Consider the following 21,421-nt stretch of genomic DNA (forward strand, 5'->3'; position numbering starts at 1 on the left):
TGGTTAAGGTAGGAAAACATTTCATAGAGAAATTATCCAAGTTAGGTGTCATGGAAGAACTAAGGTCAATGTATTTGCATGTCGTTGTGAGGCTTACAGAATGAAGTTCAGAAATACTGATTTTTTTTGAAATTTTTCTAAGTAATCTCTACCCATTGTGGGGCTCAAACAACCCCAAGATCAGGAGTACCACACCCCACTGATTGCTCTGATTATACTTTAGTAAAAGTTGAAGTGGTTCCTTCTAGGAGATCTGTCTGAGGCATGTGATAGCATGTCTCTCAACACTTCAAATTGCCCAGGGAGCAAGTAGCAGAGAGAATGGTCAGCATCATCCTGCATATTTCATTAGGCAGTAAGACAGAGAGTTGACCTGAACATCTCCCCATGTTATACTCTAATCTGATTTTAGTAACATCAGTATAATTCTATATTGACGCCCCGCCCCCCCTTTTATGTTCCATTGCCATAAAACGCTGCCATTACAATATGTACTCTGTGCTAAATCTCATTGGATCTCTATATAAAATCCTTAAAACTATCAGGACCACGTTACATACCTTAGGAGGTGTTCTAACTATGAGAATGAGGTTTTCTTTCTCCTCAAGATACAGCCCTGAACATAACAGTAGGGAATTTTTTTTGTTTGTTTTTCTTTAAGATGAGGTCTTCATAGGGTCAGAGTATTCTCTTTCCTTCTTATTTTCCAGAGGCTTAAACTGAACCCCAGGGATAGGGCATGATGCAATCATAGGAATGGATTCTGTGACAGACAGAAGGTGTAAGCATCTTTCCTTTCATGTCTTTTTCTATGTAACTGATACTCTCATTTATTTATATCTACTCTTAATTAAAAAGAGATGAGATATGACTAAAATAATGTATACATTGCACCAGTATAAAGTGAACAAAGGAAACAGGGAAAAGGGCAACAACAGGACACGAGGGAGCTAAAATGAAACCAAGGGTCAATTAGTAAGTTGGAAGGTGTGCTCTGCAATGGAAGTTAGCAGATTGCAGTTTTTAGCTTTAAGATTTTTAGCTTTTAAGGGAAAGAGAAAACAAAGTATAAGACTTGAAGTGCTTATGTTATTTTTTTTTTTTTTTAATTTTTTATTTATTTATGATAGTCACAGAGAGAGAGAGAGAGAGAGAGAGGCAGAGACACAGGCAGAGGGAGAAGTAGGCTCCATGCACCGGGAGCCCGACATGGGATTCGATCCCGGGTCTCCAGGATCACGCCCTGGGCCAAAGGCAGGCGCTAAACCGCTGCGCCACCCAGGGATCCCAGAAGTGCTTATGTTATTAATGCTAATTTCTCATGAGGAAAATAAGAAAAGACCTTTTGTGGTACTCCAACTATAGATCTCTCATTTTCATAGGGGGCCCTGTGATGAGCTTAATATCCTCAACAATATCCCTCCAGTCAATGCAGTACAAATCATTCTAGATATTTTTCTTATTACCTATATTTAATGTGAGCCTGGTAGTGACATACACATGAAGTTCAATAAAAAGTTATTGTATGAGAGTCTGTAAAAGTGATCTCTAAGGACAAAGGACTATAATTGTCTGATTTTGTATGTAAGTACACAGATTGGAATACCTAGAGCAGAAGTTGTCAAACTTGTTCTACACAGACCAGAGTGAATATTTTCAGTCTTGTGGGTCATATGGCCTCCATCACTTATCATTCAGTGCTAGCATGATGGCATGAAAGGAGCCAAGATAAAGTGTAAATGGATGAGTGAAGCTGTGTCAAAACCTGCTTTATAAATCAGGCAGTTACCCAGATTTGGTTCATGAGCCATATTTTGCCAATTCCTGATAGAAAAATGAATGTCATTTAAACAAAGTTACGTCACCTCTGAATAAGGGCAGGTGAGTGAGTAGAAGCAATAGGAGCAATATTTCCCTCCCCAAATTCCACATCCTGTGTAAGAATAAGTGTTTATCTATATATGGGATATGGGAAGTGTACTATTAAATAATACGCAGCCAGGATTGGCCAGGTGTAGCTCTTGGCTCTTCTACCTGCCAGATCTGTTAACGTAATCAAATTTCCTCATCTGTCTCTAACTTGATCTCCTTATCAGGAAACTATGCATAATAATTCTTTCCTCACAAGGTTGTTATGAGGCAAAATACATAGCTATTACCTGAATGATTCATATCAATTAATAGATAATAGTTTGGGTCCTGAAGTCTGTGCTAGAAATCTCAAATTGTTGGCCAAAGGACTCTGTCCAACATATAAACATGTTTAATTTGCTCTGAAAAACATGGACTGTTTAAGTATCTGACATGCTAACATGAAAATATATATATATGCACACATATATATATATATTTGGTGACTATCTATGAAAATAAGGATTTTAGGGAAAAGATAAAGGAAAGATCTAGCTGCCTTGGGCCTGTAGCATTGAATGGAAACAATGAGCTGCCCATGTTGGGAGGGCAGCCTCTGGTTTGCATCGCCCCCACCAGCACACCTCGTCTCCCTGGTGCTCAGGCTGAGCTCTGTTGGCATTTATAATCCAACATGTCCTACTTGTTTTGCAGTTCCCAGGGGGAAAAAAATCCACCTTGGTACCTTGTCTACCTCTTTCTTTTTCTTTTCTGTATCTTGTCCCCTTCATTGTTTGTTGTTGGTTGTTGGTTGTTGTTAAAACTCTAGAGAGTGGTGTCTTAGAGAGCATGTAAATTGATGTTAATAAGGTATCTGTGGTCAAAGAATTTTAAAAAAAGAATTCAATGGTTAAATATGGTTAGGGATGCTGAAAGAAGCAAAGAAACCAGGTGTCTTTCCTGTGGGCATCTCATTATCCTTTAATATATTAATGTGTAGTTTTCATTTTCAAGATAGGAGAGTGCTCTACAGCTTTCCTGAATTGACGTTAACAAAAAAAAAAAAAAGAAAGAAAGAAAGGAAAAGAAACTGTGTGAGAGACCTGTACTCTGAAAAGTATAAAACATTGATAAAGAAATTGAAGAAGACACAAAGAAATGGAAAGATATTCCATGCTCATGGATTGAAAGAAATATTGTTAAAATGTTTACACTAATAAAAGCAATCTACAGATTAAATGCAATTCCTATCAGAATACCAGCAACATTATTCATAGAACTGGAGCAAATGATCCTAAATTTTGTGTGGAACCACAAGACTGTAAGTAGCCAAAGCAACCTTGAAAAAGAAAAGTAAAACTGAGGTATCACAATTCCAGACTTCAAGTTATACTGAAAGCTATAGTAATAAAATCCAATGGTACTGGCACAAAAATAGACACAGAGATCAATGGAAAAAATATCTGCATTTATATGGTCAATTAATCTCCAACACAGCAGAAAGAATATCCAATAACAAAGGCAAACTTTTCAACAAATGGTGTTGGGAAAACTGGACAGCTACATGCAAAAGAATGAAACTGGATCATTTTCTTTCTTTAAAAAAAAAAATCTATTTATTTATTCATGAGACAGAGAGAGAGAGATGTAGAAACACAGGCAGAGGGAGAGGCAGGCTCCATGCAGGGAGCCCGAGGTGGGATTCGATCCCAGGTCTCTAAGATCAGGCCTTGGGCTGAAGGTGGTGCTAAACCGCTGAGCCACCTGGGCTGCCCGGATCATTTTCTTTCACCATAATAATGGATTAAAGACCTAAAGGTGATACGTGAAATCATAAAAATCCTAGAGGAGAAGATAGTAACCTTTTTGACATTGGCTGTAGCTAGCAACTTTTTACTAGTTATATGTCAGGAGGCAAGGAAAACAAGCAAAAATATGCTATTGGGACTTAATCAAAATAAGAAGCTTCTATACAACAAAGGAAATAATCAAAATTAAAAGGCCACCTACTGAATGGGAGAAGATATTTGCAAATGACATATCTGATAAAGAGTTAGTATCAAAAATATATAAAGAACTCATGCAACTTAATACCCAAAACACAAATAACCTGTTTAAAAATAAGCAGAAGACATGAACAGACATTTCTCCAAAGAAGATATCCAGATGACCAAGTGACACATGAAAAGATGCTCAACGTAACTTATCATCAGAGAAATGCAAGCCAAAACTACAATAAGATACCACCTCACACCCATCAGTATGGCTAAAATCAAAACCACAAGAAACAGTTAAGTGTTGGCAAGGATGTGGAGAAAAAGGAACCCTCTAGCACTTTGATGGGAATGCAAACTGGTACAGTTTCTGTGGAAGACAGCATGGAGTTTCCTCTAAAAGTAAAAATAGAACTACCCTACCATCCAGTAATCCTAGGACTGAGTACCCTCAAAATACAAAAACACTAATTCAAAGGGATATATGCACCGTTATGTTTATTGCAGTTTTATTTACAGCAGCCGAATTATGGAAGCAGCCCAAGTGTCCATCGATAGATTGAATGGATAAAGAAGTGATAATTATATACATATCTATAATTATATAATTTATTACATAAAATAAAACAATTTAATTGTTTTATAATAAATGTAATAATTTAATCATTTATGTGTCATTACAAATAATTATATATGATAAATATGATTATATATGATTTGTTATATAAGGTATTTATTATATAAGGTATATAATTATAGAATTATAAATAGATTATATATAATTTATTTTATATATATATATATACACACACACACACACACACACACACACACACACACACACACCATTATTCAGCCATAAAAATCTATCCATTTGGAATGACATAGATGGAGCTAGAGAGTATAATACTAAGTACAATAAGCCAGTCAGAGAAGGACAACTACCATATGATTTCACTCATATGTAGAAATTAAGAAACAAAACAAATGAGCAAAGTTAAAAACAAAAACAAAAACAAACAAAAAAAACAGAGACAAACCAAGAAACCAACTCCTAACTATAGAGAACTGATGGTTACCAGAAAGGAGGTGGGTGGGGGAGTGGACAAAATAGTTGATCAGGATTCAGGAGTACAGTTGCTGTGATGAGCATTAGGTGATGTATGGAAGTGCTGAATCACTATATTACACACTTGAACTTAATATAACATGGTATGTAAACTGTAATGGAATTAAAGTTTTTAAAAATGAAAAAAAAATGGAAATTATCATCCTTTAGTTTTAGTGCTCCATGCAGTTGTGGCTACTTAGCCATTTAGTATTATTTCCATAGAACATGATTTGGGAAACATTCCCATTACCATCCTAAAAATCCCCATGGAATTTGTAATTTTAAGACAGACATTCTAGATATAGGCATGGCAAGTAGTCTATACTGATACTATTTCAGGTAATTGTATTCACCGATTACATCATGATTGAACCTACTTTATAACATTTACTGGATAATAATAGTATCAAGAGTAATGTATATAGCCAAGATTAATTGAATACTTGCAGACAATGGGTAAGTACTTTGCTGGATTATTTAATTTAATCCTCACAGAAATCCTCTAAAGTGATTTTGTCTTATCCTTATTCTACAAAGGTTGAAAATGAGGCACAGAAAGGCAAAATAATTTGCTAAAGGTCACACAGCTACTAAGTAAGGCAACCAAGATCCTTAGTCCTTACTCTTAGCAGCTCGACACCTGTCTTGGCTAAATGCAGTGACAGTTGGAAGACATCTGACCCAAATTATATCTAAATTAGTGTGATCTTGGAGTGTATTTATTTTACTCAATAATTACATATAAAGATAAATTACCTGCTGAGAATAACTCACTTTTTTATTACAAAACTTTCATAAGAAAAGTGTATGTTCTCTTTCACTTCCTTTTTCTTCTAGGATGTGTATGTAGCAAATGCAGTAGACTCACAGAATTATGGTAAAATTAAAAAAAAAAACTTTCTGTAGCATCACTACTAAAACTATGAAGTAGTTTTAAAATGTTATATGATCTGATGAGATTTTTTTCTAAAGATTGATACCCATGGAATTAAGGCACAGATTACTTATACCTGTCCCAGAAGGTACTGATTAGCCCCAAACTGTTCCCTACTTGAATCAATAAAAAAGGGCCAAGAGAGATCAATAAAATCCACACATAACTTAATGTTTCTAAAATCCCCTCTGCAAAATGATAGTGTTTAATAAAGAAATAGATATGCCTAAGTTCCCTTTGTCTCTGTGTCATCACTGTCCACCCTTTCCTGGAGTTTCGTGTATAATTTTGCTCAAAGTACAAATTTCTAATTTATTAAGGAAAAAAATATAAGAGTATTGGAAAGATGTTTATTAAGGTCCAAGAATGGTCAATAAGTTAGAAGACATTTGTTATTCAGTAGATTGGAGAATAAATACATAACAAATTATAATAAAATATTAGTTTTAAATGTATAGATGTATACACAAATATAAATATATACATGTTGCATTTCATTGATATCAAGATGCTCTTGTTATATTACACCATCAATGTAATCGAAGCTTTTAACAGAGAAGATGAACAATGTACCAAACCTGCAATTACAGTTTTTGTAAGACACATTCAGATTTCAGAAACTATAAAAATTCGAATGTATCTTATGGTGGAGTCTGGCTGAGATGGAATTAATGGATTATTAACTAATCTAATGTGGGGGTTGGTAGAATGAGCGAGAAGGAGAAATTAATTGAGATTGGTTCCAGGTGACTGGCATAAGGGTAGGGGTTGGTGTATATGGGAAGCAAATTGAGATGTAGCATGATGTGAAGTTTATTTAAGGTCTTAATCAGTGTCAAGTTCAAAGCCTTGTTGAGTTAGTTGGGGGTTACCTTTAGATGGGTCACCCTCTAATCATGCCTTATTTGTCCCTCTGATGTATTTACAGGTACTGAAGATGGATGGGCATCATTAGGTATCTCTTATTATATTGCCCCACAAATATCTTAACCGTGAGTTTTTCAGAGTAATATTTTTTCCATTCATGTCTACAGGGTGATATCCATTTGGAGAATTCATGACCATGCCTAAATGTTCATATTAATCCATTAAATCAAAACATGATTTTCTTCCTGAATTTTTTTAAATAACATATATTTTTCTGGTTCTGAAAATGATTCATGGTAATTGAAATCAATTTGGAAAATGTTGGTATAAAATAGATGACTTAAAGTCACCTATAGTTGTACATCTACCTATAACTAATTAATTTAAAATGTTTCTTTTTTATTTATGATTTTTTTCACATAAAACTGAGATTGTGTGGTATAATAATTTTTACTATTTAAAATGGACATTGTAAACATGTCATTTTAAAAATGATTAGTCTGGATAGATAAGTCAATGTTTCACAAAACTTAGACTCATGTTCATCCATGTTACTAGACTGACTTCAAAGAGGAGGGTTCTATAACCTATAATTTTAACAAAAATCTATTGCCTTGTAAAACTAGCAAGAGGAAAGCAGATCTAATTACCATACCTCTAACATTTCATTGTATTTTGTAATATTACAATACCATGAGCTCAGGTGTCTCCATATATTTGGAAATTGGACAAATTAAATTGGACACATTACAACTGATGATAACACTCCAAAATTCTGTATCATTTCTGGAAAAAATAGTGATTCTCTGTAATTTCAAATTCTCAGAAATATCCATAAACATATGTTTTCTATACAATTTCTGGTTCTTAAATTCAATAAGAATATTCCTAATTGATAAGACTCTTCAAGTTATAAGCCTCTACCTTTGTTTGAAGAAATTTCCATAATGTCACAATTCAACAATTCATTCTCTTTCCAAAAGGATCAGATATCCACATTGATGTTTAAAAATAATAGGAGAATTGCATAGAATGTTTAAAAATGAATCTAAGTAAAGTGATTTATAGTACATATCACTGGGCCCATGATTTGATTTGATTTATTATTTAAATTCAATTAACCAAAATATAGTAAATCACTCGTTTCATATGTAGAGTTCAATAATCTATCAGTTGTGTATAACACCCAGTGATTTTAAGCTCCATTTTAATAATAAGTGTTAGGTAACCTATTTCAAAATAAGCTTTTTTTTTTTTTAGCTTGGTCATTAGTGGCGCTGGGCAAAATAATAGGTGCCCAATGAGTGTATGACTATTTGGCAGAAGGCTGCTATGGCAGGCCCCCAGAAGGTAAAGGAAGAAATACAGAGCTTGGGAGGGTTTGAAACTCGGAAGGCTCTTAGGGTAACATGGTTACAATGGTAAGAGAGAAGATTACTGAAAAAGAAGTAGGGATAATCTAAAAGGAGACAGAAAGAAGTTCCAATATGTTAAAGATTAGCTAATTCTTGTTTTTCTTAAAATATATTTTTAAAAATTACTCTTTCGTGATTTTTCTTTTTCTGATATTATGCCCTAGATAGACTATGGAAATCAAGAGATTTTTGCATGGATCTTTACTTTTCACATTTATAGCAAAATCTAAGACTGTCATTTCAGAGATTATATATCAGTCATCAAGCAACATATGAGGAAAAACTATCTCTGATCGCTGAGGTTGGACAGTGACACATTAAAGGGAGTAGCTTCTCATTTTCTGGTAATGACTTTGTGGTCCTAGCTATGCTATAATTAAAAGTTGACCTGTGGATTACGTACTACCCAATAGCAGGGGCTGAGTTCTTTAGCCTGTGTTGTCCTATCCTGAATATAGCCGATGACTTAAAAACACTCAAAACTGCGACAAGATGCCATTGCATTTTAAGACAAAATTGATTGCCTAATCAATGTTAAGAGATGTTGAGAGAGAGAAATCTAAGACTTGACTTTGGATTATTGGATTGTCTAGTTGTTCTCATGATGCAGGATACTGATTCATCAATATCACTGACCACTTAGGATGAGCTGTCACAGCCCTCCATGTGCATTACTTTATTAAATCTTTCACATTTGGAGGGTGCAGCTATTGATGTGGCCATACTTGCTTGGCCTGAAAGTGTTCACAGTGTATTGGATTTTTTTAAAATAATGGAATCGATTAATCTCGTTTTTATTTATTTCTAATTCCAAGAAGGATGGATTTAATAAAAATATTACACTGGAATAGGAGCTTTATTTTTGTATATAGTTGGGAGAGAAAAGATTTTATAGCATCTCCATTTATCAGTCAGTATATGCAACTTAATTGTCCTTAGTTCAGGAGTTACCTCAACAAATAATTTATATTTAATATCATTTTTAAAGATTATATCAGTTAGTGCATGTCCTGTTACAAAGCAGTATTAATAGAAAACTGTTAATGGAAACTTGAATCATCTAAAGTATCCAGAATTTCAAAATGATACATCTATGATTTACTAAGAATAATAGTCCTGCGGTTTAATATAGTTACTTTTCTTTTTTTTGGTTTGCAATTGTAATATTCAGCCTGTTACTTTGTACAGTAGAAGAGGAGACAAATGTTAACTAAGCCAGGAATGTAGATTTTCTTTCTTTCTTTCTTTCTTTCTTTCTTTCTTTCTTTCTTTCTTTCTTTCTTTCTTTCTTTTTCTTTCTTTCTTTTTTTTTTTATGTGGATTTTCAAAGATGCCTTCTGCTCAGTTCTCTGCATAGGCTCATTTCTTGCCTTGTTAACCATAACAAAAGACAGAAATGAAATATTTTTTAGTTTGATGTCTTTGTATAAGTTTTTTTTTCTTCTTCAATTTGTTTATACATCAGTGTATGATTTAGTAAACATTGTTCTTCCAAGTCAAGATAAGCAGGTGATCTTGTCACCTGCAATAACACGGATGGACCTAGAGGGTATTCTGCTAAGGGAAAGAAGTCAGACGGAGAAAGACAAATACCGTATGATTTCACTTATACGTGGAACCTAAAAAATAAGAACAAAGGAATAAACAAAACCAAAACAGACTCATAGATACAGAGAACAATCTGGTGGTTGCCAAAGGAGAAGAGGATAGGGAGAGAGCAAGACAGGGAGAGAACATCCAATATAAATAATACAGGGTGCTGTAATATGCAGCATGGGGAATGCAGTTAATAATATTATAACGGCAGCCCGGGTGGCTCAGCGGTTTAGCACTGCCTTCAGCCCAGAGCATGATCCTGGAGACCCGGGATCGAGTCCCACATCGGGCTCCCTGCAGGGAGCCTGCTTCTCCCCCTGCCTGTGTCTCTGCCTCTCTCTCTCATGAATAAATTAAAATCTTTAAAAAAATAAAAATAAATAAATAATATTATAACTTTGGTGACAGATGGTAGCTAGATTTATCATGGTGATCACTGCATAATATATATAAATGTGAATCACTGTGTTTGTTGTACATGTAAAACTAGTATGTCAACTATGCTTCAATTAAAAAAAAAACATAGGTGATACTTGCTTTGGAAGTCTTCTAAAGGTGGAGGTTGATGGGTCTGGGTCTTTTTTTAAAAATTTTTTTAAGTTTTATTCATTTATTCATGAGGCAGAGAGAGAGGCAGAGACACAGGTAGAGGGAGAAGCAGGCTCCACACAGGGAGCCTGACGTGGGTCTTGATCCCCAGTCTCCAGGATCAGGCCCTAGGCTGAAGGTAGCGCTAAAATGCTGAACCACCCGGGCTGCCTGGGTTTGGATCTTTTTATAGTTGTCTACAGTTGGTGGTTCTCTGCAATGTTGCTCCTTTTCTTCTCTGTAATTCCATCCTAAATAGAGCTAATATGGAGTCAGTTTCTACTCTATTCAGGTAACAGGTAATAGGTACCTTGTATCTATTCCATTGTGTTTCTAGAACATTCTTTTTCATTTAGAATGATCTTTGAGACTAGGATTTTCTACTTATTTGAACATCACCAATAGTTAAGTCGTTCCATGTTTTAACCATAATAACGTTCTGCTAGATTGTCAGTTCTATATTCAATATTTTTATTTATTTATTTATTTATTTATTTATTTATTTATTTATTTATTTTTTAAAGATTTTATTTATTTATTCATGAGAGACACAGAGAGGCACAGACATAGGCAGAGGGAGAAGCAGGCTCCATGCGGGGAGCCCGATGTGGGACTCGATCTTGGGCTGAAGGTGGCGCTAAACCATGCTGCCCCCATATATTCAATATTTTTAAACATCAGTGGCTGTATAGTATATAGAATAAGGTCCTTTTAATAAAGAGATAAATTACAAACAGTTTTATAGCTGTTTTATAACAGTGTTATAAAAGGGTTTTATAACAGTGTTTTGTGATTGAGTCACAACTCAATTCTTGGTGTGTGTATGTGTGCATGCGCACGCTTCCAAGTACACACTGTGTATGGATTATTTCATTTTGCCTACATGATAGCATTACCTACAGTGGCCCTTCTTTGTTTCACTTTATTTTCTTCTATAAATCTCAAATTGCTCTTTAATATGTGTTTATGAGCTATCCATTTTTTATTCCCTCCATATTTTACGAAGGCAAACACAGTTAAGTCAAGATGACTAATGGGTTGGTGGGGAGAAGTTTGGGCTGATAAAAACTACATAGGGAACAAACGATTTCCCTTTAGAGTTATCCTTTTAAAATAGCCAGTTATTACGAATAAAAAGGCAGCATTGTTAAACATTTCTTTTAATTAAATTTTACAATATATTTGCCATTCTAACTTCCAAGTCTCGTGTTCCCTATGGCAGGCCTCAGTAGGCATTCATAATATGAGAGAATATTTGAGTTCTGGAACCTTTTATAGGAAGGTAGGAATCTTATTTTATATACTTTAAAGTATTAGATACGGTGTTTACCAAAACAAAAGACAATCAATCATTAGCAAATATCAGTTTTCATCCTCTTCTGGGAACATCTTTCCCCCTTCTTACTCTCGTCTGATAGTTTTCTAGTCCATTCTGGTTCTTACTTATTCAAAACTAATAACATGTTTTCTTGACTTTTTTTTTTTTTTTTTCCAAATTTCAGCCACCTCTTCCACTGTCTACCCACTTTCCTGGCCAACTTGGTTCTTGCCTCACTGAGTAAATTGAGACTACCACAAACTTCCACAATCATCGTATTTAACACCTACCTGAGATTAAACTGAATCTACTTTTGATGAATTGTTCATGCTTTTACAGAAGGCTGCACCCTCTAAATGTTTTTTTAGAACCTACCTTCCTTACTCAAGACTACTGGTCTAGCGATTATTACAATAGACGAGTGCAATATGATGCTGTTATTTCTTAAAAATCAGTATCTATTTACTGTGAAGGATGATTTAAGATGTGTTTTCAAGTTAAAGAAATATATATGTTACATATATGGAAAAGGATGTATGTCGTATAGCAATATTATACATTACATGTTATAGACATTCTTTAAGTAGGGATGTGAGAAATATTCAAACGTGGCCTCAAGAAGGTAAGACTTGAACTGAAAATTTTGGATGGAGAGATTTGGATATATGGAGAAAGAATCAAAGCAGCCATTCCAGACAAGAAACAGAACATGAGGACATATGCAAAAGTGCCGATGAGCATGGTATGTAATCAGGGTTCAGAAAGGAAGCCTGAGTAACTACAGTAGAGCTTCATGAAAGAGTTCAGAAAGGGATATGGTGGCAAAGGAAGCTTGGATGCTGCTTTGTGATGCCCTTGAATTCCAGGATACATTCAACAGAGATGATATAGAACATCCACATGGAAATATCTAGTGGTGAATTTTGCATTTCTTGAGCTGAGATTTTATAGTAGGGTATGCTTAGACTCATGTTTCTTTTGATTTTCTGTTTAGTATCTTCCAAACTGAGTTCATGTGTCATACTTCAGGATTGAGGAAAAAATACACATCTTGGTGGCATTGAGGACACATACTGGTGAACAGGAGTATAGAGGCCTGAACACATCAAAGTTCTACTCCTTCATTGAGACATACGAAGAACAGATCAGGTCGGCATAGGAGGTTTTCCCAGTGAACAGATCCAGGGTTCCAGTTGAGTTTACATTTCAGCCTACCTGAGCTTCGGGGTCCCAGGATGAGACAGCAGACCCCATGAGCAGGGACTTGGCCTTTTAAGAGAGGAGATTGATGTTGGCCATTTCATGTGATGACAGAGCAGAGACCTGAAAGTCATTTTTCACCGAACAAACCATGTCCCTTACCTCCCCTTCTCTGACTCTGTCATTAGTACACTAACCTCATAGCCTAGAGCATTGATGTCTACTAGAAGTTTTTCTGATGGTGAGAATGGTCCATGGTATTTGTGGGTATTGAGCCCTTGAAATGTGACTAATACACATTTTTTTAAAATATAAATCTAAATTGTTACCCGTGGCTGTTGGGTATGGAATAGTATAAAGCAACTAGAGAACCAAACTTGAGCATTTCATGAGCATGTATCTTGTGCCTGACCTAATTTAAGAACTTTACATGTATGGACTCACTTAATCCCCATAGGAATCAGCACCAGTAGGCATTATTCTTTTTGCCATTATAGGACTGAGGGAACAGGGGCAGAGAGGTTTGGCACAGGGAGGAAATGACAAAGGTGGAATTTAAACCTAGGCGGTATATGCACATAGCTTCAACAACTGTGTTGCTTCATCTTTAAGTCCTTCATTGGTCTTGCTCTTCCTTTCTTGCTCACACTCACTCATTTGTGTATATTATTACCATCAGCGATGCCAGAGACTGTTTTATGCATAAAATATGTTAGCCATTCCTGTTGAGGCTTGGTATGCTCCCTTACCACTGCCCCTGAAATAGCCTAGGTTCATTTAATGTGTGAATTACCGAATGGTTTCCTGATCATCATACATCTCCCCCAAAGCAGTGCTTCTGAAACTTGGGTGTGCACCAGAATCACAAGAAATACTTAGCTGCTTGTTTCTAATACAGGTGTAGGGTGGGGCCTGAGAATTTGCATTTTTAACAAATTTCCTGGTGATCCTGATACTATTTTGCTGGACTGGTGGCCACACTTTGGAGACACCTGCTCTAAACCAAGTTTTATTTTATTTTATATTTATATTATATTTATTTATTCATGAGAGACCCAGGCAGAGACCCAGGCAGAGGAAAAAGCAGGCTCCCTGCGGGGAGCCCAATGTGGGACTCAGTCCCGGAACTCCCGGATCACGCCCTGAGCCCAAGGCAGACAGATGCTCAAACACTGAGCCACCCAGGTGTCCCACCTAAACCAAGACTTAAATGTGCTGCTGGGTTAATTAACTTTAAAATAGAATTGTTAATACTTCTCGGATTCCTTCAGTGAAAGACATAATCCTTCATGGTCATTTTTTGCCTTGTTTGTTGCACAAATAGTATATGTATTCACCTGTTGTCAGGAGGTGACATACAGTGAAAAATAAAAAGGGAAGGAGAAGAAGAAAGAATGAGGGGGAGGGGAAAGCAAAGACACATGAGAAGGCAGCAAGAAAGCCAAAGAAAAACATTGATTTGTAGAACTGAAAGGCTAGATTACACCAACCCTCTAAGATTCAGGCAGGGGTTGCCACCTGTTACTCACCAGGAGGAATCTGGTCGCAAAGCTATTGTGATCAGAACAATATTTGAAAAAAAAATAATTGTTTGTGATTAGAGTATATCTTCATTTTCCACAGATCTCACGGATGCATTTTGTTTTACGGAGATTGCTTTACACATTTACAACCTTTCCCCATCAGTTAGACTTTTAGGTTTGCTAATCTAGATTTAGAGCAACAAGAAATGGAATCAAGACTTGCTCAGTCCTCCTCTATTGGTATTTCCTTCCTCGAAGTAGGTTTTATTTTCACATTGGCTGTCTTGATATGGTGATGATGGTGACATCTGTCAGTTTTAGCCTTATGTGGATTTTAGTCCCTTTCAGTGAGAAGAGGATTGCCTTTTTCCCAGTAGACCTTACAGAGTTCCATGATGAATCCTGATTGGCCCTGCGTCAGTCATGTGCTTACCCCTCTAATAAGAATGGCAGGGGTTGGGGTAAAAGAGTAGACCCTGCGGGAGAGGATGAGGGCTGGCTACCCAAAGTAGAATTAGGGTGCTGTTACCCATGCACCAGGGGTAGGACTCCGGACCCAAGAGATGCACCAGGTATCCACAACCTAGGATGTGAACCCAAACCATGTTTCGAATTGTGACCTTGAAACTGTTCTTCTTACCTGAAACCCAGTGGCAATATACTTAGCAGTGGAAGAGGTTTATTAGTAAATAAACTGTCTGCCATTCATGGTAAATCTCAGAAGCCTCATCCATAAAAACGGTTATATCCCCTCCTTGAAACTAATGTTCCTTACCTTTTAAAGTAGTAGGATATCGTATTAAAATATCTCTCCTGTGTACCAGCTCTAAAAATAACTTTATATATTTGCTCTCTTTCTCCTATATTTCCAGGCATATGTAAATAGGAACAGTTTTAACATATTACTCCATAATATAGATATGATAACTGAATTAAATGTTTGCATTCCTTTTTCATTTGGATTTTGTAGAATGGTGATCTGCAGTGTGTTAGTCTAGCACTTACGATCACTCTTCTTGCTCAATTTTACTTTGAATTATTATTTGAGGGCAATAATCGCCTTTTAGGATGATATTTTACAAATAGAGATTGTGAATGCATTCATAGAAAAATGTTTAAAATAATTCACCGAAGAACAAAAAACAACTTTATATGTACTCCAGGTCATGGTGAGTAGACACTGATACAGGTGATCTTATCTGGGATGTAAAGTTAGGACAATTTCCAAACAACCAGGTCTAGCTGCTTTTTTCAGCTAGTGACAGGGACATGCGCACCAGCACTTGCCACATGGCTAGATGTCTGTCTCGCTTTTTCCACAGTTTGCTTAAGACCATCAGTACACACTAAGAACTCTTCTAGTTATAATTTTCCATGATTTTTAGATTATCTTAAAGTTATGAACCAGGATTCCATTAGTTTCTTCCTCTGCAAGAAACTTTAATCTGAGTTGTTTTAAAATTAGGCCCTCCACCAAATTATCAGTTGGTAGGAACTATGTGAGATACATAGTTTTTACCTAAAAGCTAGTTTATATTACTCAGTCTTTTTTGTATGAAAATTTGCATGATACATCACTTTTAGAAGTTAATGGGGGGAGAAAAATGGTCTCTCTAGACATATTAGATTTTTTATTTGAAAAATAAAAATTTATTACAGTTGATAAAAAGTTAAAAACTGAATTTAAGGCATAAATAAAATTACTAAATTACTCTGAGATTTTTGTATGAAAATCTTCTCCTTAAAAAATCTTCTCCTTTATGATTTTTAAAATCTATTTAAGGGTCCTATTGTAATTTTTTCTGAAATTATCTTGAATTGTTTTCATCTTATTCTTCCTTAAGTAGACTGAAGAACATAGAAGAAGAGTGTTTGACAGAAGCAGGGTATTTTCATTCCTTTCCTTTCTTCTTAGAAAATACAAGTTGAGTCTCCAAGTAAAGTTCATTAAAATACACATTTTTACAGCCAAAACATGTGGCTTAATTTTAAGATCTGTCTTTCAAAAGATGACATAATTTCAAAAGTTAAGCTCTCATTAATTTCCTTCCCCCCCCCCGCCCCCCCACTGGAAAACAGAGTCTGGGAGAAGATCACCCAACACTTTCTAGTTAATATCACAAGTCCAATTCATTGAAATTAGAAGTAGGAACTTCAGAAGGAAACTGGAAATACTGAAATCCTCTAAACTGAAACGAGTTATAATAGAACATTACAGTGATGAAACACAATAAAGCATCATGTGTTACTGTTAGACATCAATCTTCGCCCTCAGTCTGTCTTTTGCATAATCAAAAACGTTGCTATGGTTTCAAATAAAATAACTTTATTTTGGTACCAGAAATAATGCAAAATACACAGTATGTAGGTTGCAACACTAATGACAGTTCTCTGAATGACTGAAAAGCATGAATTCACAATACACATCATATTTATTCATCATTTGAAAAGTTGTTGACAATTCTCTTGGTGTGAGACAATTTGCTCTCCATTATCAGATACAGGTAAAAACATTAAAAAGACATGATCTATGCAGTGGGGTTTATGAGCTCAGTTATTGAGATGTTGCCTTCCTTTCCGAGAATTATCTGAACAGTGTGCTGCCTTTTCACTCCACCAGTTTCCACCTAGACCAGATTAATGGAAAGAACTTTTGAGAGTGACTGCCATCTTTTTCATTGACTAGCAGTGTGGCCTAGGGCCAGGACACTCACTGGGACCTTAAGTAACCAGCCTCTAAAATGAAGCATTCAAATCATGTATTACATTCCTATCCAACTCTCAAAAAATGTGTTTATTTCTATATTAGATTTTTATTACCCCAATAATGCATATTCATTGTAGAAAACATTTTAAAATACAAAAAAAAAAAAAAAGGAAAAGAAAGCTAGAAAAGGGAGAGGTATCTGTAGTTCCTTCTGCAACATAAAATGTTTGGATTTTCATCATTATCCATCTAGCTGGGCTCAGCCATGTAATGAGTTTGTTTCTGTAGAGACCTCTCAAGTCATTAATAGTATTTGTAATATTATGGAGACAAGATTATAGCAGTTCAACCTGAGATCCCCAGCTTTTATAATGTTTTCTAAGAGAATTAGGATTCTTCATAGGATAAAACTTGTAGTGACACTGCTGTGTGAGCTTGTTGCCAATGTTGCATTGAGTTGACCAGGCAAGGCATCCTTAGAAATTAAGCCACTAGGGAAATTTATCATTTATCATTCAAAAATAGAAGGAGGTATATACCCTTGTTAGATCAGAAATAGGAAAAATTAAAATATATGATTTCAGTTTCCTGGGAACAGCGAAAATTGCCTATGCTTGTTTAAGTGGGATTTATAAAGAAAAGATGGTTTTTTCTTTCTTTCTTTCTTTCTTTCTTTCTTTCTTTCTTTCTTTCTTTCTTTCTTTCTTTCTTTCTTCTCTTTCTTCTCTTTCTTCTCTTTCTTTTCTTTCTTTTCTTTCTTCTGAATTTTTTAGACTGTTAGCTTGAAATGTTTCAGTCAGCCTAGCCCAAGGAAAACCATTTTCATAAAAGTTTATTTAATAGTGGGTATTATATAGTTATTATATAACTAGGGAAGATTCAAATATGTAATAAAAATATTAACTGTTGGGAAGTTCAACTTAGCTTCTGAGTCAGCTTTCCCGTTCTGTGGAGGAAAGCCTACTTTTGCCAGTGATAATAATTTCGTTGTCTGTGGTTTAAAATGGAAACCAGGGATCCCTGGGTGGCTCAGCGGTTTAGCGCCTGCCTTTGGCTCAGGCTGTGATCCTGGAGTCCCAGGATTGAGTCCCACGTCGGGCTCCCTGCATGGTGCCTGCTTCTCCCTCCTCCTGTGTCTCTGCCTCTCTCTCTCTCTCTCTCTCTCTCTCCCCCTCTCTCTCTCATAAATAAATAAATAAATAAATAAATAAATAAATAAATAAATATTTAAATATTTAAAAAGTAAAATAAAACAAAATAAAAAAAAATAAATAAAATAAAATAAAATAAAATAAAATAAAATAAAATAAAATAAAATGGAAACCATTATGGATTACTGTGGTCAGTTCATAATCTTCCCATCCTTCCCCTCCCCTGCCCCTTTCCTGGGAGCTTCTGGGTTCAGGAGAGTTTTACTAACCAGTGTAGGTGTGGGAACTGGGTTTGTAGTTCATTCTTGGTTCTCTCCTGTCACTGAGGGCTTGTGCTGAAGTGTGACTCGTCAGATCAAGAATGTTTCTCTTTGTTTCTGATGCATCTACTGCTGGGATGCAATTCCCATCATGCCCTCCAATTCTCAGCTCCCTGTGCTCTATGTCTTCCTATACCCAATCTCATCACCTCTTCTGAAAATTTTGGTCTTTCAACAAGTTTACAACTCTCCTCTCTTCTCAAAATTCATAGCCATTCTCCCTACAGTACCTTGGCTCATACAAGACCCAAGCTGTGTTCAGGCTGTATCTCTGCACTTTCCTCTCATAATGGTTTCCTGACCTATATATGGCAAGTTCTTTGTTAGCGGCAAGTTCTCTGTAAGAATTGTAGTACCTCACACAGCATCCTGAACAACCCTTCTTTTTTTTTTTAAGAGTTTATTTATTTATTCATGAGAGACATGGGGGGGGGTGCAGAGACACAGGCAGAGGGTGAAGCAGGCTCCATGCAGGGAGCCTGATGTGGGACTCAATCCCGGGTCTCCAGGATCATGCCCTGGGCCAAAGGCAGGCGCTAAACCGCTGAGCCACCCGGGCTGCCCCTGAATAACTCTTCTCTGCAATTACCCCAAAACTTCATGAGGCAGGTGCTGGAGTTTCAGTGGTCCTGCCTCAGCTCCATTTGGGGGTTCTACAGTGGGAGGGGTCCTGGGACCCTTCATCAGAAATCCTCTATATCCTGTAAATAGCACATTTATTCTTTTCCTACTCTGTGTTGAGATTCTTGTCACCTTTTCATGAGAAAACATCTCTTAGATAATCATGAATTCCTTTTCACCCTATGTTTTGGATGTGATTACCATATTTTAAATCTTACAGGACTCAGGAATGAAAGAAAAAAAAAACTTCTGTTCTTGCTTTATGTTATTTTCTTATAATTGGAAACATGATATTCAAGAATACGTGTTTCTTCTACTAAACACTTTTGCAAGCCCTTTATTTATTTAAGATCTAAGCTATTTGAGAGAGAGAGAGTGCATGAGCTGGGGGAGGGGCAAAGGGAGAGGGACAAGCAGACTCCCTGTTGAGCAGAGAGCCTGACCAGGACCATGAGATCATGACCTGAGCCTAAGTCAGATGCTTAAACCAGCTGAGCCATCCAGGTGTCCCCAAGTCCTTCAAAGAGTGAGAAAGCTCAGAAGAGTGACTAATGTTCTTACTACATCAGCCTTTCCTGAATATAGTGTATTTATTAACAAAAGATCAGAGAAGAGAGAAGTTAACTGGAAAACCACACAGTTGGATATCAAAATGTTATGTCAGTTACATTAACATATTCTATAAATGTTTGAAATACTATTTTTATTTTAATTTCATAAAGAATTTGGATTTTAGGATTCTTCTTATCAAGGCTAGAAACCCAATTTATTATGTTGTGCCTAAAGGAAGAAAGAAAAATAATTAGGTCATAAATTTGAGGATGCCTTTATTTTAATTATAGCACATCTAATTTATAGAGTGTTCATATTTTTCTGTTACTATTTTTACATTTCATGTGCATTTTCACCATATGTATTTGATAAATATTTTGTCTTCCATTTTATCAATGAAAACATTGGGGAAAAAGAGATGGAGTTAACCAAGGTGAATCAATGGATAAATGAGAAAAGAAAGATCTAAATCCAAGACTTTTGACTCCAAAATCTCTGCACTTAATTGTGCTGTATTCTGAGAAAATGACTCAACCTAGTTAAATTTTTATCTCATTACAAACTTTCCACGAGTCTTAGACATCTTTAAAGTCTTCATAGTACTTATCAAATCCTAAGCATATAAGTAAATAGAAATCTATGTCCAAGTGGTTTCAGAATGCAGTGTTTTAAGTTTAAAAATGCATCAAAAACCACTCATTATTAAAATAAATTCTTCAGTTAAATATCTCACGTCTATGTAGGTGAACCTCACAAAGAGAATATTGAGCAAAAGTACAAATCAAAAGAATACATTAGGGTTCCACTTCAAAAATTTCAAAACTTACAAAGCTAAGCATGTTATTATTTAGGCATATATACATATGTGAAAAGTAGTGAAGAAATCAAGGGAATGAGTAATTATAAAATTCAAGAATGTGCTCTGGAGAAAAATGTGGTTGGGAAGCAAATGACAAGAATTCAAAAGTCTTGTCTTCCCTGGTCATACTTGTATTTTCACTGTTTTCAGTACATCCGTGCTGTTCTTTTTCACCTCCTTTATTATGTCAGAATTATTCATTAGTACAGGATGCAAATGTGGAAGTTTTTGAAAAACATTCTCTATCACCTTTTGTAGCACACTGTGCATTCATTCAGGATATCCTGAAAAGTGTGATGCTCAAAAAAAAAAAAAAAAAAAAGTGTGATGCTCTGATCCATCATTGTAAAGGTTCAGGTCATCCTTACTAACCTGAGAACGTAAACAATAGTGGATGGAGACAATTTCATTTTTGACCTGCAGTGGTTAAGGATCACTTCTGGAGGTCAAGCTCAACTGTACATGAACATGTTGCACATATGGAAGTAGAAGCAAAAAACTCTACCCTGAAGAGTGATAAGATCCAATTTCTGCCCACGACAAAAGAGATAAATAGACCGAAATGCTCAAAAGAAAGGTTTGCTTTTCCAATAAGAGTCTCAAAAGAACTCTGAGAATTGATTATATAACCTTATGTATTTTGAGATTTAATTAGGTAATGTCTGGGGGGAAAAGAACTGAACTCCTCAAAGAAAGATGCTATCAAAGTGACTTTTTTATTAACTCTGGCAATTTTGAAACATCTTCAGCTGATGCATGTTTGCTGTTGAAGCTTGTTCATTTTCCCTCTACAAGCTGGTTCTTTTAATCCTTC

At 35.7% G+C, this 21,421-nt stretch overlaps 1 protein-coding gene across 4 annotated transcripts in view; it reads left to right on the plus strand.

The window, feature by feature from the left end:
- NKAIN2 (sodium/potassium transporting ATPase interacting 2) overlaps positions 1-21,421 on the plus strand; it is a 957,142-nt gene that overhangs the window by 314,422 nt on the left and 621,299 nt on the right. The window contains exon 1 of one of the 4 annotated variants that reach the window (XM_049115184.1): positions 6,819-6,882. The exons of the other annotated variants lie outside the window; for them this stretch is intronic. Within the exon in view, the coding sequence (XP_048971141.1) occupies positions 6,832-6,882 (51 nt within the window). The 5' untranslated portion in view covers positions 6,819-6,831. Of the gene's footprint in view, positions 1-6,818; positions 6,883-21,421 lie in introns of those variants that run through there. 4 annotated transcript variants of the gene reach the window in all.

This window comes from Canis lupus, chromosome 1 (genome assembly GCF_003254725.2).
Source record: "Canis lupus dingo isolate Sandy chromosome 1, ASM325472v2, whole genome shotgun sequence".
Lineage (NCBI taxonomy): Eukaryota > Metazoa > Chordata > Mammalia > Carnivora > Canidae > Canis > Canis lupus.